The 26,366-nt window shown below is 41.6% G+C and overlaps 1 protein-coding gene and 1 long non-coding RNA gene across 3 annotated transcripts in view; one reads left to right on the top strand and one right to left on the bottom strand.

Moving 5' to 3' along the window:
• Positions 1-26,115, top strand: part of RHOH (ras homolog family member H) — a 46,934-nt gene extending 20,819 nt beyond the window's left edge. The window contains exons 2-3 of one of the 2 annotated variants that reach the window (XM_033947041.1): positions 12,304-12,365; positions 24,477-26,115. In XM_033947041.1, the coding sequence (XP_033802932.1) occupies positions 24,681-25,253 (573 nt within the window). In that variant the 5' untranslated portion in view covers positions 12,304-12,365; positions 24,477-24,680 and the 3' untranslated portion in view covers positions 25,254-26,115. The remainder of the gene's footprint in view (positions 1-12,303; positions 12,366-24,476) is intronic. The other variant, XM_033947051.1, reaches the window with a different exon arrangement.
• Positions 18,409-26,366, bottom strand: part of LOC117361558 — a 53,219-nt gene continuing 45,261 nt past the window's right edge. Inside the window, exon 3 of the long non-coding RNA XR_004539684.1 lies at positions 18,409-18,794. This is a non-coding gene — a long non-coding RNA (uncharacterized LOC117361558). The remainder of the gene's footprint in view (positions 18,795-26,366) is intronic.

Raw genomic sequence — 26,366 nt, 5'->3', positions numbered from 1 at the left:
CCAATAAGGCTATTCCTATGTTCTTATTCAGGTACTCAAGCATTTTTCCTTCTCTGTCCCAGTGAGTTCACAATCTGTCTAATATACCTGGGCTAATGGCGGGATTAAGTGACTGCCCTGGGTTACAAGAAGTAGTGTGGGTTTAAACCCACAACGTCAGGATGCTGAGGATGTAGCTTTAACCACTGTGCCATACTTTCCTCTAGTCTAATTTATAAACTTGGTGCCTAAATGCTATAGCACACAAGTTGACTACAAAGGGGGCTTGCATTGGCGGTTCAGGGAAGTGGCTTGCAGAATACTATCACTTACAAGGCGTGATGAAAAAAATATGGTGAATGTTAAAAAAAAGATATATATATATATATATATATATATATATATATACTAGCTGATGCCCCGGCGTTGCACGGGTATTTAATTATAGCAATAACACTGTAAATGGATTCAAATAAAGATACTTTACAGTGGTGAATGAAATTATTTTTTTACAGCTTAATAAAAAGTACAGTATTCAAATTATAATGTGAAATATTTGACAAAATGAATACAATACAACTAACGCAAAACATGATTATAAACAACATTTTTAGTTTCACCTCCTGGAGCAAGAACATATAAATTCTTGGGTGAACCCACCCTTGAGCAAGCAACATAGAGTTGTGGGCCGTGAGACCCCCAGAACATATCACCCCAGGTAGTGAGGGATCTGCATACCAAGTTTCGTTCAAATCGGTCAAGCCGTTTTTGAATTACTGTGAGAATGGCAGCTTTTTACATTTTTTCCATTGACATGAATGGGTGAAATCTGATTTACTGTTTGTAGCTCCGCCCACATGTGCAGGTGGGCCGCGAGACCCCCAGAACATATCATCCCAGGTAGTGAGGGATCTGCATACCAAGTTTCGTTCAAATCGGTCAAGCCGTTTTTGCGTGATCGCGGCACATACACACACACATACATACACACATACATACCTCCGATTTTATATATATATAGATATAAGATATATTACAGTAAAAGACACATTTCCTTTACTCCCCCTCAAAATACTCCCCCTTTGCTTCAAACATACTTATCCCATCATTCTTGCCACTCTCTGAAGCAGTTCTGGAAGTCCTCTTGTATGCATGTCTTTAGTTGTGCTTTCAAGGCTGCCTCAATGTCCTGAAACAATGGTGTCTTATTCAAGAATTCAGAAATTAATTTATACCACCTGGCGGCCTGATGCCCCAGCAAATCTGTCTGGAAGCATAGAACCTGCAAACTATAATAATTTTTAAGAGTCTGCCAGTCAGGGAACCCACTCTGAATGGCCTGCTTCAACTGCAACCACCTATAATTTTGAGATTTTGAAATTCTGAATGATTTTTGCAGTCGTGAAAAATCCAGCAGTTTCCCATTAGATATAACATCATCTAATGTTCGAATGCCTGCCTGCATCCAATGCTTCCAGAAGATTCCAGACCCACCTATTTGAACCATGGAATTTAACCATAAGGATTGATAAGTGGATTTCTCTACTGGAACCTCTGTTAATTTATTCATAAATTTCAATGTTAAAACATAAGAACTGCCATCTCCGGATCAGACCTTAGATCCATCAAGTCCGGTGATCCGCCCACGCGGAGGCCCAACCAGGTGTAACCTGGCGAATCCTTAGTCACCCGTATCCTTCTATGCATCTTGCGAGGAGATGTGCGTCTAACTTGCCCTTAAATCCTAGAACGGTGGGTTCCGCAGCAACCTCCACCGGGAGAGCATTCCAGGTATCAAATAAAATACTATTGTCCTTGGCATATCTAGGTAACTTGATACTCAGCACATGAAACAATCGCAATGGGGCCATAAGTTGCCACTCTAAATACAACCAATCAGGGAGATGTTCCATGAGCCCAGGAAGGATCCAATACATACCCTGCCACAAAATATAGGTCTGATAGTACCTATAAAAATTTGGGAAATTTACCCCATCCGCAGCAATTGGTTTTTATAAAGATACTAAAGCAATTCTCACAGTTTTACCCAGCCAAATAAATTTATTAAGAATACTATTTAACTTCTTATAAAAGAACCCCTGGAAATAAACTGGCAACATACCCATTTGGTAGCAAACCACAGGCAAAATCATCATCTTAACCGTTTGAACTCTACCCCACCAAGACAGATGTAAAGGGTTCCATTTCTCACACATTTCTGTGACCTTCAGCAATGAAGATTTTTCATTTACATTCATCGTTTTTTCCAGCGGTTTTTAAAATCCAAATACCTAAATATTTTATACCCTCTTCCTTTCAAAGGAAGGGGAATGAATCAAATAATCCTTTTGGACAGTATACTCCAATTTATTTTATACCCAGAAAATTTTCCAAATCTGTGAATCAAATCCAGTAAATGTGGAATGGTAGTTTCAGAATTCCTCAAATAAAGCAAAATATCATCTGCATACACAGAGACCTTATATTCCCGACCTGCATAAGGAATACCCTGAATCTCCTTTGCCTGTTGAATAGCCAATAGCAAGGGTTACAGAACAATATCAAACAGCAAAGGAGATAATGGATACCCTTGTCTAATTCCCCTCTCCAGACAAAAACGCTCTGAAAAAGTATTATTAATATATAATCGGGCAGAAGGGGAACTATACAAGGATCATTTGAATAAAACCGGATCCTATACCAAACCAATCCATTGCTTGATACATAAAGGTCCATTCCACACGATCAAAGACCTTCTCTGCATCCAGGGACACAAAGAAGGCCAGAACTTCCATGGCTTTTGTTAAATTTAGCTTGTGAAAAGCCAATCTGGTGTTATTTGAAGAATGTCTTTGAGCCACAAAACCCGTTTGGTGCGTACCGATAACATAAGGGAGAGCCTTAGCCAAGCGCAAAGCCAATAACTTAGCTAACGGACTCAGTAAACAATTCTGTTCAAAAGGCAGTCCACAAGTTCCCCAGTGCTTGGCCAAGCTACTTAGGGGCACTTTTACTATGCTGCAGTAAAATATGGCCTTATTGCACCCTTTACATGGGTTTCTCCCAAATGCTAAGGTTGTTTTAAACACAGCTGTATTAATGGCCCTGTCCTAATGTTGTCCCAAAAAAACAAGGCAAGCAACCCCACAACAATTGTACAGTAAAGAAAAAGTGGTGAAGGAATTGTACACATTAGCCTGAGATAAAAGTGAGTTTATTAAACACAATCATCTATTAAAATACATATAAGATCATCAGAATGTCTTTCGTATTCTTCCAGACCCTAATGTTGCCCTTCACCACCACACATTTTGTAGGCTAACCAGTTCAAGTGTGCTAACTGGTTAACACAAGAACACCCACTCTCCGCCCCGAGACGTGCCTCCTCCAAACAAGAAAAATATTTTTTTGTGTGTGATTAATGAATCCAGATTTGGCCGTTACCGCAGAATATCTGAAAGTGTCTCCATTTTAAGCTGCATTAGACATAAATTAGCACCTAACACAGCTTAGTAAAAGTTTCCCTTACTCATCCAAGCCGACTGCATGCTTGTGGTTTGCTAAGTGCACAGTTCTTGTTGCTTGGGCCCCTCAAATTTGAACATTGTGCACTTACAAATCAAGTGCACTACTGCCAAATAGTTTACATATTAGAGAGAGTTTTGCACTACTTGTTTATTTTGTTTCTTGAATTTTCTCCTTTTCTCCCTTTAAATAAAAATAAGCGGTCATCCCAAGACTGTAATTGACATAATGAAAATACAGCTTTAGGCTCACAATGAGCATGTAAAGATGTGTATATTAGTGTTGCAGGTATGATAGTATTTATCTATTTATTTGGTTTTATATCCCGTCCTCCTAGGAGAGTTCAGAATGGATTACACAGTTTACATACATAACAAAGCATGGTAAAATATAACATGACAAACATAGCACGGTGTGATACAGCATGACAAAAACATAGGATGGCAGCTAGTTACCGGATTTTTGAAGAAGCAATACATGCTCGCTGAGAAAACTTTCAGGTGATCTTGACATTTATTGTTAACATATAAAACCCCTATGGGCTCCTTTTCCGAAGGTGCGCTAGTGTTTTTAGCGCACACACCCGATTAGCGCACACTAGCCGAAAAACTATCGCCTGCTCAAGAGGAGGTGGTAGCGGCTAGCGCGTGTGGCATTTTAGTGGCATTTATGCGCGTTAGGGCCCTAACTCGCCTTCGGAAATGGAGCCCTATATATAAAATAAACACTCATTTTTGAAACCACTATGTGAAAAATAAAACTTGGGGGGGGGGGGGGAGAGAGGGAGGAGGAGGGTTTATGCAAAGAATGCTATAGATATTTACCAAGAATAATCGATGTTGCCATTTCTTTCTGCGATCACTCCTTATGCAGATTTCACACTTTTATATTATTTTATCTTTTTAAATGATTATTTCTTTCTTGGTAGTGTCCTGGGCTATATGGTTGCTGATTCTTTCTGAGATGCAGGATGGCCCATTAGCCTATAGTGAAGGGAATTGATAAGAAGCTTGTTGCTCATCAATTTGGGCTTCTTTTTTATCTCGTAAAATATTGAAGAAAGAAAGAATCTTAAGAGAGCTTAGGAAAAGGCAAGCCTTTCCATTAAAATTTTTTTTGCTTTTATCATTTGCTTGCAGTGTTTCTGCTGCCCATTAGATGTTCTGTTTGCAGTTTACCAGCAGTAACCTGATGCGTAGGACATGCTTGCTGCATGGAGCTGATTTTCCGTAGAAAAAAGTCCCTTTTCATAGGTACTCACCTAGCCCCCCTTTCTTAAGGCTGGTAATTCTCTCCTCTCACTTTCAGCTTGCAGCTTAATCAGAATTTGGGTCTTTCATGGGGCTGCAGTACTATCAGCTTTCTTTCATGAGTAGCCAGATATTTTTCCCGTCCACCTCTTCTTGGCCCAGTCAATGGAGCATCGATCCGCTCAGCCAGGGGCCACAGACTATGGCTTCCTTCAGAGCCTAGTGTGGTTGTCACCAGTGTGCAATGGCTTTTCTCCATAGCATCTGGTCAGCTCCAGGAACTGGCAGAAATCGGGTTCTGGAATGAAATCCAGGAGCCCAATATTCAGCAAGTGGTGATTAGCATTTTGCTGACTGCCACCAGTGTTATATCCTGAAATTCAATGCAAATTCAGGCTCTGGCATTGAATTTCTGTATGTATAGAGCCAGCAAAAATATAACCAGTCGAGTGCGATATTCAGCACTGCATTTTATGCAGTTATCTTAACCGGTTAAATGCTGGATATCAGTGCTTACTGAATTTGGCTAAGTGCTGACATCGTCCCCGGAAAACCCACAAAATAGCTGGTTTCGGCATGGGCGCTAACAGGGCATTTTCAGCAGCATTATCTGTGTAAATGCCATTGGAAATGCCCAGTTAGCTCCAGACAGGTGATTTAAACAGTTCCTCGTGGCATCATTTAGGAGGGCTGCTGAACCATCTGTTTTTAAAGAGTGCCCAAATCACCGAGCAACACAGCATTCAAATGTATTTTAAAACTAAAGTTCCAAATTCATTTTTTCATGCTTTATTTGGTATATGTCGCTTTACTTGAAAATGTGGTAAACTTTTATGGGGTTTTACATTATTAATTTTACCACATTTTAGTGTTTAGTCAGTTCTTAAGAAACCTGTTATCCTAAATTTGCATTTTTCTAGTTTCACTGAAGGGTACTTCAGGAGACAAAGAATATAAATAAAAATTAAACAAAGAAAATGTTTATTTATATACCTGTAACTTTTCATCTTTTTGGATATTAATTTAAAATGAATATTTAATCGGATGATCAGGGGTTAACGTCAGCATAAAATGGTATTTTGCTGAATAGTGATTGAGGGTGTCTGGGAAGTTTCTGTCTCTGTGGGGGAGGAAGCTGAGAATATAGCATTATTCATCACCAAGGGACCTTGCCTCAAACCTTACTCTCCTAGACAGTAACATACAACATGATGGCAGATAAAGACAAGACTGACCCCATTCAGTCTGCCCAGGACAGCACATTGCAACATAGCATGGCACAGTGCAACTTAGCACACCATAATACAACATGGTATAGTGCAACACTGGGAAACCGAAAAGAGGAGCGAAACAGTAGGTCCAAGAACAAATCCTTTATTGAAAACAGACCCGACATGGCCATGTTTTGGCACAATGCTGCATCAGAAGTTGCCATTTGTATATGATATAGATATCTGTGTTGCAGTCACAGTGCCTAGATAACAAGCGCATGACTATTTTCAACACTGAGATACAGACAATCTCTAAAGAATGCTTTACACAGGAAACTTTAGAATATTACCATATATACACTTATACATATATATGCTAAGATTCTGCCTTAATGTTATTCTGCTGAGCAGACCGGCAAAACAGAGGACAGGAAGCCCAAACTGTAGTTCAAACAATTTATTTGCAACAGCAACAGCAAAAGGGGTAACAATTGCTTTGATTACAGCTCGGTGAAACAGAGGACAGGAAGACCAGTCTGCTTTCCTTCCCTGCTGGTCTGGCCCTTGTAGACTGCCTGCCTTTTTTGCTTCCTGCATCCATAAATGCTATTCTGTAAATACACATGTGTATTTGCAAGGGAGATATAAACAGGGGAAGAGCCAAGGTGGAACATGGGTGGGGCATAACATATGAGGGGGTGCTGAAAAGTTCTCAGTCCAACCAACCAACTTCCTAAATTCTGAGCGTTATTTTGCCATTGTAGCTGAAAAGAGTGTTATCTTATTCCATTACGTGCCAATTTGCAGAAACAAAATTCTGTGCTTTGACATTGTTTCAGATCATTGATTGAATCTTATCCACATCATTCTCTTCTTAGTTGGGCGGAGAACTTTTCAGCAACCCCTTGTAAGTTAGTATGAGCATAGTATAAATTAGGTGGCTCAGTGGCTAGCATAAGTACTCATGCCTAAATACTGTGCAGAGCTGAAGTGGTTTCCTTGTTCCCTCACATAGCCAACAGAGTAGTTGCTTAAGTGGCTACTGTCACCTGTATAATTCCAGAGTTTCTCCTTGACTTTGGTCAGCAGCACAAGTACGGTATACATTCTGTAGATTTTCTGAGATCAATAATGGTAAAGCTCAGGTTTGAAGGGCTATTCTCTAATGCAGGGGTCTCAAAGTCCCTCCTTGAGGGCCGCAATCCAGTCGGGTTTTCAGGATTTCCCCAATGAATATGCATAAGATCTATGTGCATGCGCTGCTGTCAATGCATATTCATTGGGGAAATCCTGATAACCCGACTGGATTGCGGCCCTCAAGGAGGGACTTTGAGATCCCTGCTCTAGCTCTTTCATTAATTCACTAGCTCAATTAACTTGTAATAGGAAAGTTTTTCAGCTACATCTGTTTCATCTTCATCACTTCCTGTATTTTCATCAGCATTCATCAGTAGTCAGTAGCTGGGAAGGTAGAAAACCAAAGACAGTTAAACTCATGTGAAACATGATTTTATACTCAAGGGAATCTCTCATTAATACTGTCCCCTCTCCTTCCTCTGATTAGAATACTTCCTCCTTCCTAGCTTTTCCCTCTTTCTGAAAGAGGCAAGAAGGTTGTGCTTGTCTACCATTGAGGTCAGTCAAAAGGTAAAAATCCTATTTGTTAAAGTAAAGGCACCAAGGGCTCCTTTTACAAAACTGCGATAGCATTTTTAGCGCACGCAGAATTTTAGCACGCGTTACGCGGCTAGAACTAATGCCAGCATCTAGCGCGCGGGGCAATTTAGCTCGTGCTAAGCGCACGCTAAAACCACTAGCACAGTTTTGTAAAAGGAGCCCCAAGAATCCATAGAAACATAGAAAGATGACGGCAGAAAAGGGCCAAGGCCCATCAAGTCTGCCCACTCTATAGACCCTCCCCTTAATATTAGCCAATGTTCTACCCTGATCCACTTAGGGATCCCACATGGGCGTCCCATTTATTCTTAAAATCTGGCACGCTGCTGGCCTCGATTACCTGTACTGGAAGCTTGTTCCATTGATCAATCACTCGCTCCGTGAAGAAATACTTCCTGGTGTCGCCGTGAAATTTTCCGCCCTTGAGTTTGAGCGGGTGCCCCCTTGTGGTTGAGGGGCCTCTGAGAAGGAAAATGTTATCTTCCACTTCTATACGTCCGGTGATGTATTTAAACGTCTCAATCATGTCTCCCCTCTCCCTGCGTTCCTCGAGAGTGTAGAGCTGCAAACTGTTTAGTCTTGCTTCGTACGAGAGACCTTTAAGCCCTGAGACCATTCTGGTGGCCATCCTTTGGACCGACTCGACCCTCTGCATGTCCTTGCGATAATGTGGATTCCAGAATTGCACGCAGTATTCCAGATGAGGTCTCACCATGGTCCTGTATAATGGCATTATGACTGCAGGCTTTCTGCTGACGAAACTTCTACGGATGCAACCCAGCATCTGTCTTGCCCTTGATGAAGCCTTCTCCACCTGATTGGCAGATTTCATGTCTGCGCTGATGATTACTCCTAAATCTCGTTCTGCTGAAGTCCTTGTCAAGGTCTCACCGTTCAAGGTATAAGTTCTGCACGGGTTTCTGCTACCCAGGTGCATGACCTTACACTTTCCAGCATTGAAGCCCAGCTGCCAGGTTGAGGACCAGCTTTCCAATGTACGTAGGTCCTGCGCCATACTATCTTGTAGTTTGCCCTCGCTTACCATATTACATAGTTTGGCGTCGTCGGCGAATAATGTTACTTTACCATGAAGCCCTTGAGTCAGATCTCCTATGAATATGTTGAAGAGGAGTGGACCCAAGACCGAGCCCTGCGGCACCCCGCTGGTCACTTTCGATGTCTCAGAGAAAGTACCGTTAACCATCACCCTCTGAAGTCTGCCACTCAGCCAATCATTGACCCATGCCGTCAGAGTCTCTCCTAACCCCATCGATTTCATCTTGTTTAACAGTCTGCGGTGTGGGACGCTGTCAAAAGCTTTACTGAAGTCCAGGTACACTATGTCCAGTGATTCTCCTTCGTCCAGTCTTTTTGTTACCCAATCAAAGAAGCTGATGAGGTTTGATTGGCAGGACCTACCCTTGGTGAATCCATGTTGATTGGGGTCCCGTAGATTCCCTTCGTCCAAGACCGTGTCCAATTGGCGTTTGATCAGTGTTTCCATGAGTTTGCATACTATCGATGTCAGACTCACCGGTCTGTAATTTGCAGCCTCTGTCCTGCATCCCTTTTTATGTAGAGGAACGACGTTAGCTGTTTTCCAGTCCAAGGGGACTGTCCTTGTACTCAGTGAGAGATTGAAGAGCACGGCTAACGGTTCTGCCAGGACATTACCTAACTCCCTGAGCACTCTGGGGTGTAGATTGTCCGGTCCCATGGCTTTGTCCACCTTGAGTTTTGTTAGCTCAAAGTAAACCTCGCTGGGTGTGAATTTAAAATCCCGGAACGGGTCTTTTGTGTTTGACTGTGGCTTCAATTGAGGGCCGGACCCTGGCGCCTCGCAGGTGAAGACCGAGCAGAAGTATTCATTTAGTAGTTCGGCCTTTTCGGGATCCGATTCTGCGTAATTCCCGTCCGTTTTTTTCAGGCGTACTATCCCGTCTGTGTTTTTTTTCCTGTCACTGATATACCGGAAAAAGGATTTGTCCCCTTTCTTAATGTTGTTTGCTAGAGTTTCTTCCACTCGTAGTTTGGCCTCCCTGACTGCCGTTTTGACCTCTGTGGACTTGATCCTGTGTAGCAGTTGATCTTCGCTTTTCCCCGTGCGTTTGAAGGAAGCAAATGCGTTTTTCTTCTCCTTAACGAGACGCGAGATCTCTGCGGTGAACCACTGGGGTTTTTCTTTTCTTCGCCGTTTGTGTGATGATTTTATGTAACGGCCGGTTGCCTCGTGTATGACAGATTTCAGGGATGACCACATATCCTCCACATTCCCTGTCTCAGTTTGGGCCTGGAGCGCCTGATGGACGAAGACTCCCATGCGTGCAAAGTCTGTTCCTCGGAAGTTGAGTACCTTTGTTTTAGTGTTTGATCTATAGAAACCTTTCCTCAGGTGGAACCATACCATGTTATGATCGCTGGAGGCTAGCTTATCTCCCACGAAGACTTCTGAGACGCTTTCCCCATTGGTGAGTACTAGGTCAAGGATCGTTTGGGCCCTAGTGGGCTCCATTACCATTACCAATCCAGGCAGGCACCCATACTGCTAGATTATCAACTGCCCTACAATAGTTTTTATTGAATATTAATTTCTATTTTACCGTACATGGAGGGGCATTTTCAATTGGACATCTAAATCTGAGTTTGCAGAACACATCCAAAAATCCAGTAGCGAACAAGACCATTTTCAAAACAGGAAAACGTCCATCATTTTGTTTCAAAAATGGCCATTTCTCAGATGTGTTTGTGTACAGTGCATCGATCTTTTTGTACCCAATTTAGAAAAAAAAAGTCCAAAAGAAAAAAACAGGCAACAAGCCATTGGGATGTAGAAGAGGCCAGCAGTTTTAGTAGACTGACAACATAGATATCTCAGCAGAGAAGTGGAACATCCTAAGACAGTGGTCTCAAACTCGTGGCCCAGGGGCCATATGCAGCCCGCCAGGTACTATCATAATCACAAAAGTACAATAAAACAGTTTCTTGATCATATATGTCTCTTTTGCTATAACTTACAATATTATTATTAAGACTTAGTCAAAAGGAAAGATTTATAAACTATAAAGAGTTTTACCTCATGCAAAATCATAATTTCTTTAATAAGACCTTAACTATTTTTTCTGAGACCCTCCAAGTACCTACAAATCTAAAATGTGGCCCTGCAAAGAGTTTGAGTTTGAGACCACTGCCCTAAGGGGCACGGCAGTGAACTTCACATAAATGTCCTGTGGTTTGTGTAACTGATACTCGCCATCCAGGCTTATCTTATGGTTGTAGCCATAGCCAGCAATTGACCAACAGCATCAACATAATTGTCTAGCAGCATTGGAGTTACTTGTTCATTATTTTTTTCTTTTTGTGACCCCTGAAGCAGGCCCCTGCATAGGCTGAAACACGGACCATGTTGGATCCTTTATTTTAAGCCATTAAAGACTTCCTTCAAAACATCATTTATCAGTGTCTCTTTTGCATATCCTGGGTTAATTTCTTTCAGGCTTATCCCTACTGTCTTGGTTTGTTGTCTATTCCTGTAGGGTTTGCTTCCAGTTTGTTTGGTTTACCAGGCACACATCCCATCATAACCTCTTATACTGTATGGTGAGACTTTCCTAACCACCCAAAACCTACTGTACCTACGTGTGGATGACACTTGAAAGCAGAAAGGACTATTGGTGTGGTATATTGTTGAGTACAGTGGATTTTGGGTGGGTTTTGGAGAACTCACAAATTCTACCTTGACTATATTAGTTAGAGTGGGATATGGGCTTGGGTCCCCTTCTCTACAGTCCACTGCACAAACACTAGGGAACACCAGGAACCTGCTTGCTGCCCTAATAGGACTGGAAGGCCTCTGAGAATGCACGGATGTGATGCAATGATGTCACATGCATGCGTGCATGTGTGTGACATCATTGCATCACATCTGTACAGGGGAGATGAGGCATCTCTCCTGCTGCGATTGTTGCAGTGGTGGGTAGGCAGATTGCCGAGGCTGCTAAGCTGTGTGTATGCGCTGGAGAATTTTCTCCTTTCGCTTTTCCTTCACACTGAGGATCCCTCCTATATTTATCAATATTTATCTGTGTTATATTGTTATATTGAAACTCTAGTGCTTGAGAAAGATTGGGTCACTTTGACTTTTTACTGCTTTTTGTGGTTGCTATTTAGTATCTTTTTGCAGTATTCCCCTATTCCTTTTTTGGAGTTATTTTGCGTTTACGTAGGTTGGGCACTTAGGAATCATTGGACATTTATATTGTGAATTCCAGAGGGTATAATGGGAAATATTATCTTTCCTGCTTCTGATGGCAAAGCTTTGAATAAATATTGACCATGCTTACCCCCCACCCCCCAAGAAAGCAATGTTACCTTCTACATGATTAAAGATATAACAGAATATGCAGAGAATAAATATAAGCATCAGTATGAAATTTCAACTCAAGTAATCTGTGTGATCCATAGCTTAACGGTCTTTTATATATTGCATATGTTTTAGCTCTGGGTCCTCTCCCTGAGGCAATTTAGAGCGATCCTACCTAGGATTTGTCTAGGTAGGAACACCAAATGAAATGCACACAAGAATATTCCCTTTGTACTTCTGATGTCATGTTTGGATTATTCTAATGTCATTAACTGTCATTTTCCAACATATATCTTTTTAGCCCAGCTGTGCTCCGGCCTCTCCGTTTGGGCATCTCGAGGCAAATTAAGCAGCAATTCAAGAGTAAGTAGCGAGCTCACCGACGCGTGACGCTCAGTTTAATCTGTCAGCAGCCATCTTGATATATGTTGGGATTTTGGGATTTGATACCACCATTTGAGGAAATGATACCACCATTTACACAGGTCTATTATCTTCCTAATAATCAGTGGAAACAACAAGAGGTTGTCCAGGAAAATTTGGATGTGTCTACCTTATTGGAATCCTCGAATAGTGAAAAGGCAGTACCTGCAACTTTATTATTAACAGTGGCTTTAGCCCTGATAAAAACTGGTTATTGAGACTTTTCTTTAAAAATAAACAGAAACAATTTCTAGGAATGCAGATACAAATGTACCCTGATCTAGCCAGAGATACCCAGAGACGTCGTAAAGAATTTCTATTATTAAAACCAGGGGTCTTAGCCTTAGGGGCAACTTTTTATTTACGTCACCCATGCAAATGTATAGTGTATTATTCTTCACAGAAATATGGTTTCTTTGAACCTGTCCAGCTGAAGGCCTTTTGGTCATTATCACGCCTGGAGAAAGAAAAAAAAAGATAAGATCTAGCCCTAGATAAGAAGTTTTTTTGGGGAATTTTGAGCTCAGTTTAGATCAGTTTTAGCATTCCTCTAGATATTTTTTGTTATTAAATTTGCTCTTGTTCCATCTTGATTCTAGAAATGTGGTGGACTTGAGTTTAAAAATTTAAATAACTTATTTCTGTTTTTGATTTAATTTGGATGAATTTGGTTATCAATTATTGACTTTATAGTCTTGATTTAAATATGATGAATATGGATATATATCTTTAACTTAAATTTTACTTTTTGTACAAGTTTATACTTGATAAATAATTATAAAATGATAAATAATAAAAAAACCTGTCATTTTCTGCTACTGTATTTGTATTCTCTTCCATGCTTTCTCTTTTGATAGAATCATACCCCTGTTTATCCATTATCATTTTCTGCTTATATTGCCTTGTATCCAGTTTAAAATTCTGATTCTCATCCATAAAATTCTATACTCTAACTCTCCATTCTTTCACTCCTCCCTCTTTCATTTTTACTGCCCCTTCTGGGCCCTCTGTTCTATTCACTTTACCTGTTCCACACCACTCAGGATTTTGTAGACCTCAATCTATAATCCTCCCTTCAGCCGTCTCTTCTCTAAGCTGAATAGCCCTAACCTATTTAGTCTTTTCTTATATGAGAGAAGTTCTATCCCCTGCATCACAGATGACCCAGATCAATCTATTTTTTTTTTAAATTTCAATTAGATTCCACCTTTTCAGAAAATTGTGTTCAAGGCTGATATTAACAATATAGAAGCCTTTTTTATCATGTAAAACATAAACCCACCATAAAATCATGAAACCAAATACAAGCAATAAAATAAAGGTCTTGAGCTATGGGGGCTTACTTAAATTTCCATAGATTGCATTTATGATCACCAGTGTAAACTGACAAGTAAACTAAAACCTCTCTCCCCCATTCTTTTTTTTTTTTAATATATCTTTCTGGTATAATTTTTTTTTCAGTTGAATCTTTCTGAAAGGAAGCCTTCTGGCTCTGCGGTTGTGGAGAGCAGTTAGTCACTGAGTGTAACTGAACTTCCAGTATTCAGCACTGTAATCAGGAAATGGCTGGTCAGGCTCTCTCAAACATAAAGAAGGGTCTATGCTAGCTCAGTAACTGTGTTGCTGGAGGGGAAACCTCAGTTTAACTCTTTAAGCTCCTACTACTCCAGAGGACATTAATTTTAGATCCAGAGGACATTAATTTTAGCTGCTTTGCCTGAGGAAACTTTCAAGCCCTGCGATCTAGGCTCCTAACTTTGTGGTTAGGTGCCTTAAACTTTCTCAGAATTGTGCTCTGAAAGTCCAGCATGCATTGCAACATCCCACAACAGCACCCCTAACTCTCATTGGTGCTTCTAAGCATCAATGAAATGAAATATCAGCGGATATGATTTCTAACTCCTTTCAATTGCGGCGATCTTGGATTACTTACACTCCTTATTTAGCAAGGGCCATAACGCCCTGATCATGCAATTTGACATGAGTTCGACCTTTGACTTGGTGGATCATGAGAAATTGTTACAATGCTTAGACACAATTGGCATCAGAGGAGAGGTATTTGACTGGTCCCGAGGTTTCCTTATGTCCCACACCTATCAAGTACGTTTCAATTACAACCTCTCTAATACCTGAAGAATCCATCTGGCGTTCCACAGGGGTCACCATTATCCCCACTGTTCTTCAATGTTTACATGTCATCACTGGGTGCACAGCTGGCCCAGCGGGGTATAAAATTATTCAGTTACACAGACGACTTTACAATCATTATCCCATTCGCTACTTCTCTCTCTGAAGCTACCACTACGGCAACAGAAGTACTAAACTTGATGGAACAATGGATGACAGAATTCAGACTGAAGCTTAATTCAGAAAAAACTAAATTCTTTGTAGCCTCGCCACACTCATTTGTTACTACAACATCACTATGCATCAACAAACTCAGCTACCCTACTCAACCTACAATGAAGGTTCTGGGGGTAATACTGGACCAAGGCCTAACCATGAAAGACCAAGTGGACTCCCTAGTCAGAAAGGTTTTTTTTTACTCTCTGGAAGCTTAGGTCCATTAGAGCATACTTTGACGCCTCATCATTCAGAATTCTGGTACAATCCCTAATACTAAGCCATCTTGATTATTGTAATATCGCCCATCTGGCAATCTCCCAGAAGAATATGCAGAGACTGCAATTGGTGCAGAATGCGACGGTCAGGTTGATCTTTGGGTTGAAGAAGTCCAATCACATAACCCCGTCCTACCGACTCCTACACTGGTTGCCAATGGAGGCACATGCGAAGTTCAAGTTGGGATGTTTTTGCTGTAAGGTACTATCCAGTTTTGCCCCTAAATATATAACTGACCTCTTCTCCTTCTCAACCAATAGGCATAAGAGAAGTGCACACCTGAAGTTTGTCTCCCCACTGGTTAAAGGATGTAAATTTAAAAGACACCATCAACATCTTCTCTCTTATCAAGCAGCATTAAGAACATAAGAACATAAGAGTTGCCTCCGCTGAGGCAGACCAGAGGTCCATCTTGCCCAGCGGTCCGCTCCCGCAGCGGCCCAGTTGCCTGAACAGTGGTCCCTGACTAATTTTATAACTTACCTCTAATCCTGTCCCTATAATCTACCTCTACTCTTATCTGTACCCCTCAATCCCTTTGTCCTCCAAGTACCTATCCAAAGCTTCTTTGAAGCCCTGTAGCATGCTCCTGCTTATCACATCCTCCGGTAGCGCGTTCCATGTATCCACCACCCTCTGTGTGAAAAAGAACTTCCTGGCGTTTGTTCTAAACCTCTCCCCTTTCAATTTCTCTGAGTGCCCCCTTGTACTTGTGGTTCTCCATAATTTGAAAAATCTGTCTGTCTATTTTTTCTATACCCTTCATGATCTTGAAGGTTTCTATCATGTCTCCTCTAAGTCTCCGCTTTTCCAGGGAGAAAATCCCCAGCTTTTTCAGTCTGTCAGTATATGAGAGATCCTCCATGCCCTTTATTAGCTTAGTTGCTCTTATCTGGACTTTCTCAAGTACCGCTATGTCCTTCTTGAGGTACGGCGACCAGTACTGAACACAGTACTCCAGGTGCGGGCGCACCATTGCATGATACAGTGGCAGGATGACTTCCTTCGTCCTGGTCGTGATACCCTTCTTAATGATACCCAACATTTTGTTTGCTTTTCTTGAGGCTGTGGTGCACTGCGCCGACGCCTTTAATGTTGTGTCTATCATCACTCCCAGGTCTCTTTCAAGGTTGCTCACCCCTAGCGGTGATCCCCCCCATTTTGTAAGTGAACATCGGGTTCTTTTTCCCTATATGCATGACCTTGCATTTCCCTATGTTGAAGCTTATTTGCCACTTTTTGGCCCATTTTTCCAGTGTTGTCAGATCTTTTTGGAGATCTTCGCAGCCCTCCATGTTATTGACCTTGCTATATAGCTTGGTGTCATCCGCAAATTTAATAACCTCACATTTTGTTCCTGCCTCCAGGTCATTAATAAATATATTGAACAGGAGCAGTCCCAGTACCGACCCCTGCGGAACTCCGCTCGTGACCCATTGCCAGTCTGAGTAATGGCCCTTTACTCCAACCCTCTGTTTCCTGTCCTCCAGCCAGTTTTTGATCCACCAGTGGACCTCCCCTTGTACCCCGTGGTTCCATAGCTTCCTTAGCAGTCTTTCGTGTGGCAGCTTGTCGAAGGCTTTTTGGAAGTCAAGGTAAATGATGTCTATGGATTCCCCTTTATCCACCTGGCTGGTTACCCCCTCAAAGAAGTATAATAAGTTCGTGAGGCAAAGACCTGGAAAAACTAATTATGCACGCAAATAACTATGGTGAATTTAGGAAACAGCTAAAAATATATCTGTTCTTGAAGTACCAAGGTAGCGGATCTGCACAATCTCTTCCATCACAATCTCCCATCTCAATCTCTCCCATAACAACTAATCCCTTAAACTGTTAGCCACTAATCCCCAACTATGTAAGTTCCACTCAATTTGTAGCATCTTTCTAATCATTGTAAACTGCATAGAACTTCATGGTCCTACAGTATATAAACTGTTGTAATTTAATCTCCTCCAATCTTTCCAATTATATGTAATTTGCTGAATGGCAACACCAGTCATTATAAGTAGTAATTTATTGTTATTTGCAGAAATCTGACTCTTTGCTCTCATCTCCATTCCAAATATCACAGTATCATAGGATAATGCCATTGGATTATCTAATAAATTCTATTCTGATTGGCCCAGGCGCCTTATGCCCCACCAGTAGGTGGGGCTTTGGTTAGGCTGGGCCAATCCGGCCCCATTCGTCGGAGGACTGCCTGTCGGACGGACGAGTTTGGCACCCGTCTGTCCGGCCAACTTACCTAAAGGTACGGGGAAGGGAGGTGAGGGTTGAGGGGGTCGTGGGGTCGGCTGGAGGGTCGCGGGTCGGCTTGGAGGGGGGCCGATCGGGGATTCTGGGGGGGGCGGACGTTGGGGAAGGGGGGTTTATCGAGGGCAGGAGGGCCTGGGATCCCTCCTGCCCATAATGTAATGGGGGGTGGGGGTAGAGGATCAGCTGGACCAGGAGGGCTTGGGCTCCCTTCTGGCCCGAACGAGTCGGGGGGGGGCACGATCGGTGGGACAAGAGGGCTTGGGCTCCCTCTTGCCCCGATGGAGTTGGGGAGTCGGGGGAGGGGCAAGAGGGCTTGAGCTTTCTCTTGCCCCGATATGTCGGGGGTGCCGCTGTTGGCTGGGGCAAGAGGGCTTGAGCTCCCTCTTGCCCCGATGTTGTCGGGAGGGGGAGTTGCGGTTTAACATGGCAGGAGGGCTTGGGCACCCTCCTGCCTGGATCGTTGTGGGGGGGGGGGGGGGGGATTCTGTAATCGATGTTGTATTTGACAGACACCGGTTACAGAATCCAGCTTTTAGGCGAAGGACTGGCTCCTCCTTCGCCTAAAAGCCCTTCTGTTGGACGTTTGTGGCCTAGGCGTGTTTTTGTTTCATTATGGCTAAAAAGTGTAGATGTGCTGTGGGGGTACTTTTAGACGTAGTGGAGATTGAGCGTTTTGGAAGAGGAAGGCCATAATCAAAACATGGACGTTTGTTTTGGTTATGGACACCTTCCCTGCTTCTGGGTTGAACGTTTAGGGACTTAGGCCAAAAGGGGACTTAGACACTTTTTTTGATTTTGCCCCTCCACGTGTTCTAAAATGTATTTTACTCATGCTTTCTTTAATAAAAATATTGAACTTAAAAAAAAAAAATCTAGGTTTGCTGAAAGGTGTATGGATCCTTAAGAACCCTATAGATATAGATATTGGTTTTCTTCAAGTCATAGATGGTCCAAGACCACCAGTAGATGGAAAATGTCCTACTCCTAGTCACCCTGCTGGAAAGTACACATATAGCTCACTCTGTCTTTACTCCTTAGTTTCTCAGAACAAATGTAGAGGTACAAGTGAAGTTGGCAGCACATGCTGATGATGTGCTGCTGTTTATTCAGAATCCACAATTCAAGGAATTAGTGCAGAACTATTACTGGATATAAAGTGAAATGGGAGGAGGCATCTGCAGTGGGTGTTGCTGCTTCCCTCTCTGCCTTCTTAGCCTAGTTTCTGACAGAGGATTATGGTACACATTTTTTCAGGTTCCAGCAGGTAGAATGCAATGGTTTTGCAGAAAAGCCATTGGAAAAAAGTTCCTGGTCTATCAAATTCCAAATTCTATAGTATTTTTTTTTTAATATAATCTTCTTTGTAGTTTTATGTTTCTTGTTTAAATAACTTTTTCATAGAATTTGTCTCCTCTTTTGCTGCAATTTCTTCCTTTTGTATTTGATCACATTCAGGGCATCTGTCTTTCTGGACACTGAGATCTATAGCTGTGAAAAAACAAGGAAGGCATAGTGAGTCCAGCAATAAAGCTAAGAAATATCAAAGACATGCATGCATACAAGAGCTGGTTTTAAATCAGTGGTTTTGAAGAAACATGGTCACATTATTTTTCGCACCAACAGTTCACCAAGACTCTGAACAAGCCACATTCTGTAGGCTTTTCTTATGTTCTTAAGCTCCTCTTTTGGGCACAAAAGTTCTTCTTCCCCTAACTGCACTCTTCCCTTGGGTTTTTGCAGCCCAAATGCATGACCTTACATTTCTTAGCATTAAATCTTAGCTGCCAAATTTCAGACCATTCCTCAAGCTTTACTAGGATCTTCCTTGAGGCACATCACTGGTAACATCCCTTTCCTCAGAACGATCTCCATTGACTAATAATAATAATAATAACAGTTTATATACCGCAATACCGTTAAGTTCTATGCGGTTTACAGAAGATTAGTGGGGTACAAGTTGAGTTGACGTACAAGTTGAGTTAACTTAAGGGATGTGGGAACAATGGGGAGAAAGGGCAAGAGAGGGGAAGGAGGGAAGTGGGTCAGCTGTCTAGGTATTTCAGGAATAGGTGAGTTTTGAGGCGTTTCCTGAATACCTCATAAGTGGTGGGCAATAGGAGTTGTTCTAGGTCTTTACCCCATAGAGCAGCCTGATGTGAGAGAAGATGCTCATGGTGTTTTTTTAGTTTGCATTCTCTAACCGGGGGAGAAACGAAGTGCGAGTGGGAGCTTCTCTTGTGTTTGTTGGCTGAGAAGGAGAATAGGTCAGTGATGTATTTAGGGGTTAGACCGTAGAAAACTTTAAAACAGAGGCAGGCGAACTTAAACTTTACACGAGCTTCCATCGGCAGCCAGTGTAGCTGTTTGAAGTATGGCGTCATGTGATCGAACTTCTTTAGACCGAAGATTAGTCTGACCGCAGTGTTTTGCATTAGTTGTAATCGTCGCATATTCTTTTGGGGGATTGCTAAGTAGGCGATTTTAAGTGTTTGAGGCTTGTATTGATGAGGACAGAGCTTGCAGGAATGGGGCAGGGACAGGAAAAGGAACTCACTGGAATGGGATGGAAAAATGAGTTCCCGTGGGGACAGGGAAAAATTTGTCCCTATGTCATTCTCTACATGCATGTACCTAATACATGCATGAACCTAATAGAATACTAAGAAGTACCTGTGTATCCCTGACTTTTAAGTGTACAGTTACATCGGTTCTATGGCTGGTGTAAGTAGTTGTGCCTGAATACCGCATGCATATCTTTCCTTTCTAGAATAGGGTTGCTATGACAGTGAGTAATTTTATACAGACTTTTTGTGGCATAATATTCCTCTTATAAAAATTACCCCATATGTAAAAATAGGCTTGATGACAAGAATGTGCTTATTTTTACATGACTCAGATGTAGGAGTGTTTGGGAGTGGATGTTGAGTAGAACATGGACGGAATCATGGATTAAAGCAGTGGTCTCATACTCAAACCCTTTGCAGGGCCAAATTTTGGATTTGTAGTACTTGGAGGGCCTCAGAAAAGAAAGTTAATGTCTTATTAAAGAAATTACAATTTTGCAAGAGGTAAAACTCTTTATAGTGTATAATATTTCCTTTTGGCTAAGTCTTAATAATATTGTAATTTATACCTAAAGAGACATATGATCATGTTTTATTTTACTTTTGTGAATATTATAAACATACCGAAGACCTCAAAATAGTACCTGGCGGGCCGCATGTGGCCCCCTGGGCCGCGAGTTTGAGACCACTGGTTTAAAGCATATAATTTGCATGTACTTCACATGCAAACATTTATACCCGTTCCTTAGCAGCTGTTACTGGCCAAGATTTCGGCAGCTTTTCTGAAACAATTTTAGAAAGACACACAGATGCCTGCCTGCTCCTCTATAAAATAGGCACAAAATAGATGCCTATTTGCTGTTATAAGATTACTTTCCAAATTACTGGCATGAATCTCATTGTTTTGCAAGAGGTTAGCCATGGGGGCATCTTAGGGACCTGGGCCACCTCCAATATTGCAGCACATGATGTCTGACTGGCGGGGCTGCTCAAACTCTGCCAGCCAAAGATATTCACTGCAGTTTGTGCATTGAACTGATCATGTGTGGAGAGCGGGTATTGGAGGCTGGATAACTGAAGAAAGGAGGCACCTGGGGTGGTGGCATCCGTCATCCCTTCATTATGTACCCCCCACATACCTCTTCCCTATCACGTGCACCCCTATGTACCTCTTCAAAAAATTTTTGATGGCAGTGAGCAACATCTAGCTGCTGCTTGTGCCGGCCTCAGCTCTCCCTCTGATGTCATTAAGTTGCTGGCCCCTCCCATGTCCAAATGGGCTTGATTTGGATGTTTTGAACATGGATGTTTTTGTATTTGAAAATGGCCAAAAAGGTTAGATGTCCTAAGGGTCAAGACTTCTAAATAGGTTATTTTCAAAAAAGAAATTTGGATGTCTAGCAGTTTCGAAAATGGATGTTTCCCCCTCCCCGATATTTGGACATCTTGTGGGATACATCCAAAGTTGGACTTAGATGCACTATTGAAAATGCCCCTCCATGGCACTCATTTTCAGAGTAGAAGAATGACCCAAAATGTCCAACTTGCGATTTTGAAAGTCAGAATTTAGATGTTGTACACTGCAGTTTGTCCAAATAGCAAAAGGTCATGTTGGAAGTGTTATTAGGCGAGGCTATGTGGGCCCAATCTTAAGACATCTTTCAGTGATAATGGAATGGGAAGATACGTCCAAGGCAAAAAAATAACATTTTTATCTCAACCTGTTTTGATCATGTCCGAGGCACTATAAAGTGCCCTGATTGAGCAACTGAGCACTGGAGGGATGAAGGCATGACCTCTCCTTAAACTCCCAGTGGTTTCTGACCTCCTTCCAACCCCTAAGAAGTGAAGTTGAGAGTGGCTAGCTGGATCTATGACAGCTTCAGGTATTATAGACTATAGTAGAATTGGAAAAGGTATAGAGAAGGATGCTGAAAACGATAAAGGGGATGGGACGACTTCCCTATGAGGAAAGGCTGTAGCAGCTATTATTCTTCAGCTTGGAGAAGAGTAGGCTCAGGGGGGATATAATAGAGGTGTGAAGGGAAAGCTAGTGATTAGTTGGTATGTGTAGCATGCACTAGGAAATAAACTGAGTAGATGGGCTTTGTAGTTTGATTTTCTGTTATGGTCTGTTTTCCTCCTCCTTGAGGCTGTGGGTACTGTTTTTAATGGTACTTCCTTGGGACAGGACAAGAATGTCTGGCCTGGGAATTGAATCCATGTGTGATGCAGATATCACTGAGCCACTGGGGTGGTCCTGTTGCTGCCTCTTAATAGAGAAAATGGTTCTTTCCAATATGAAATATCAATTTCAGTAACAAGGGAGCAAGGGTGAAAAAGTATTTTCTGAGGTTACTTCTGAGTCTATCCCCTTTATCTTCATCCTTTACCCCCTCATTGCAGTTTCTTTTCAATTGAAAAAGACTTGCCATCTGTGCATTTATACCATGCAGGTATTTAAATATCATTTCTACTACTTCTCATTTATTTAGCGCTGCTAAACATACGCAGTGCTGTACATTAATAAATAAGAGACAATCCCTGCTCAATAGAGCTTATAAGCTAATTAAAACAGACAAACAGGAAAAATAGGGGTTAGGGAATTTATCACAGAGGGAATAATAAAACAGACATTGGTACTTTACAACTGAGAGGGAGTTAGGAGTTAAAAGCAGCCTCGAAAAAGTGGGCTTTTAGCTTAGATTTGAATACTGCCAAACGGAGCTTGACGCTCTGACTCAAGCAGTCTGTTTCATACCTCCTCTCTCCTGCCTTTCCTCCAAAGAATACATATCAAGATCTTTGAAGTCTGTCCCCATATACTTTATGATGACGAGCACCGACCATTTTAATAGCCATCCTCTGGGCCAAATCCATCCTGCTTACAACTTTTTGAAGGTGCGGACTCCAAAATTTTACACAATATTCTAAATTAGATCTCACCAGAGTCTTATACAGGGGTACCATTACCTCTTTTTTCCTATATTAATATCTTACATAGCATGCCTGTTACAGGTAAGCATCCACATAGGTGGAGCATGGGTGAGACTCACGTTTACATGTGTGTAGAATGCTATAAGTTATGTGAGCAGCTCCATGGCTGAGGTAAGAGTGCCTAGATTATAGACATATTTCACCTGTTATGCTATATTTCTATAAAGGAAAATAAGTGCCTAGCATTGTAAAAAAAAAAATAAAAAAATAAAGCATTGATCATAGGGTATAAATATTAATCCAAATATTGTTAACTGTATTTGGTGAGTTATTTTTACCCTGCTGTTTAGTTCTGTTCTATGTGACAGCCCATGATGTTTCTGTGTGCTGATACTATATCATAGGCTGTACGTGATTAAATATCTAGCACACTAAGGAACCCTTTTACCAAAATGTGCTAGAATCTGGGCTTAATGCTTTGTAATGCAGGATTTTGCTGCATGCTAAGCCCAGATTTAATGCAGCACCTTTTCTGGGTTTGCCTTCTATATTTAATTGCCTGCAGAGAGTTAACGCAAGAGCCTTTACTGCCTCCTATTCAGGAAGTTCTAAGTTTTCTCATGTTAAAAATGCATTTGCCAGTTAGCCAACCAAATAGCACTCTATACTTACTGTGCATGGACGCTTCCATGCCCATTCTTCCCCTATGTCATGCACCTTAAACAATAAAATAGGGAAAATTCTGTAACATGTGGCTTTCTGAATATTAGCCACCTAAGGGGCTGATTCTATAAATGGCGCCTAAATTGGCCAGTGCCTAGAAAAGTGCCGCCAGCCGCGTATCCGTTCCACTTAGGCGTCATTTACAGAATCACGGCTAGCGGTGCCCAAGTACAAATGTAGGCGCCGGAAATATAGGCCAAGGGTTTAAAGGCTTACATTTCAGACACCTATGTTTTTGGAGAATCATGCTTAGCGACGCCTAAGTCGCATTCCATCCACAGAAAAGCCCACTTAGTCATTAGGCACCGCTAAGCACCATGTGATAGGCACCTGTCTTTAATAGAATCAGAAAGGCGCCCATTGCCCAATTAAATTTTATTTTACCAATTATTGAAGCTATTAAGGGTATTTTGCCAGTTAACCCCCCCCTCCTTTTTACAAAGCTACGCAAGAGGTTTTTAGCACTGGCTAGTTTGCTGATCTGCACTGCTTTGACGCTCATAGGAACTCTATGACTGTTGGAGCAGCACAGAGACTTCAGTGCACTGGCCAGTGCTATAAACCTCTTGTGCAGTTTTGTAAAAGGGGGGGGGATAAGTTAGGAGCCCATTTGGAGCACTAGTCTTGACCTTTGGGCTGCCGCGTGAGCAGACTGCTGGGCAGGACGGACCATTGGTTTGACCCAGCAGCAGCAATTCTTATGTTCTTATGTAAGAAGGGCTTAATGGCTTTTAGTAGAAGGGCTCCTCTTATTTTTTACTTTATTATGATTGCTTCTGAGTTTCCATACTTTCTCTATGGTATAGAATGATGAGGGTAATGTGGTAGGTAACATCACCTCTTATATTTGTTCAGCACTGCCCAGCAAGGCTGGTTCTGAACATCTTTACTGGTTAAAAAAAAAAAAAAGTATGTCTTTTACATTTTACATTTATTTCTTTTTTAGGAAATTCATTTTGGCCAGAGGTGAAGAAGGCGTACATTTTGCATTCTTGCTGCTCTAGTGAAACGTGGAAATCTGGAGAACACAAGTGGGCTGTCTTACTGCTTAAGGGAAGCTTGCTGACCTGATCAATGGGAATTGATCCTTTGTATACACCAGCCCTAGCGGTTTGAAACTTCACATTTGCACAGTTTAGTTTGTGGAATTATGAATGCAATCAAGTGTGTCCTGGTAGGGGATTCAGCAGTGGGGAAGACTGCACTACTTGTCCGTTTCACCTCGGAGACCTTCCCTGATATTTACAAGCCAACTGTGTATGAAAACACAGGGGTGGAAGTCTTCATGGATGGTATCCAGATCAGCTTGGGGCTTTGGGACACTGCTGGCAGTGATGCCTTCAAAAATATCCGCCCCTTGTCTTTTCAACAAGCCGATGTTGTACTAATGTGCTTTTCTGTGGCCAATCATAACTCCTTTCTAAACCTGAGGAGCAAGTGGATTGCTGAAATTAGGAGCTTTTTGCCCCAAACTCCAGTGCTTGTGGTGGCCACCCAGACTGACCAGCGGGACATGGGACCTCATCGGTTAGCCTGCATTAATCCAGTGGATGGGAAACGACTAGCTCAGGATGTTCGAGCCAAAGGCTATCTGGAGTGCTCGTCTCTCAGCAACAGAGGTGTCCAGCAAGTGTTTGAGTGTGCAGTTAGAACAGCTGTCAATCAAGCTAGAAGGCGGAAGAGGAACAGACTCTTTTCTATCAGCGAATGCAAAATCCTTTAGAACTGTTTCAAGAGCTAGAGAAAATGAAAACTTTAAAAAGAGCAATAATCTTGCTTACGGAAAAAGTTTTCTGTCAGTAAGATCTGAGGAATATTGCTGATGGACAGATCCATTGATCATGGAAAGCACAACTCTGAGGCTTAAGTTCAAAGTATGTTTTCGCACAAGACTATGAAAAAACTAATTTATAGCTTTAACCTCAGCTGAAAGTTTTCACTAGATTCTTCCAATGGACTCCTCTTTTATTAGGTCTTCAATTTATTGTCTTAGATTTTTTTTTTTTTTTGCACACATTTAATTATTTGATAATCTCACCTTCTGCTGAAAATAGTACTGACAATTTACTACACTGTATTTTTTGTACTGTAACAAAAATATTTAAAACCTGACCATTGAATAATTTATTTAAACAAATGACTGTAAATAAGTTTAACTCTGATATAGTTCTTTTGATTCTGCAGAACAGCATTTGACAGCTACCTGGTTCCCACTTAAGCATAGCTTTTAATTTAATAGTAGAAAACTGTATTTGATGGACCTCTTGTCTTCTTCAAGCCTAGCTATGTAATTGTAAAATATTTCTCTAAAGCTGATAGATGACAATTCTTGGAAAACTACAGAAATGAAAGCAGCTAAAAAATTGTTCTGATGGACAAATATATGAGCATGTGGCAGACTGCAATCAATCCAACTTCGGTCCTTCATAAGCACATGAGGAACTTCTGAACTGCATTGTTAGTTTTGACTGAATAATTGAACCTTGATATCTCAAGCTTCTATTCATAGGCTGAGCTTATATATTGGGTATCTGCTGCCCTTTGCCTGTACTTCATAATTCTGCAATTAAATATGGTTTTATACACTCATGTGTGTTCAGAAAATTGTCGTTTCAGCTGAAAGCTTTGTTACTGTTTCTGGCGCAGACAATGTGAGCAACTCATTGTTAAAAAGGAAATGGTGGTGTGATTTCAGCTAGCCAACAACAGAAAAGTTAATTGTGTGAAATAATATCTCAGCATTGAGTTCCAGCTTAAATATATTCATTATAAGTTGAAAAGGTCCTTTTCAGAGCAAAGATTAATTGCTACACAGCTCACAGGTTATATAGATATT

This window comes from Geotrypetes seraphini, chromosome 1, assembly GCF_902459505.1.
Source record: "Geotrypetes seraphini chromosome 1, aGeoSer1.1, whole genome shotgun sequence".
Taxonomy (NCBI): Eukaryota; Metazoa; Chordata; class Amphibia; order Gymnophiona; family Dermophiidae; genus Geotrypetes; species Geotrypetes seraphini.
Note: the sequence above shows the minus strand (reverse complement) of the source record. Positions and strands in the feature narration are given on the sequence as shown.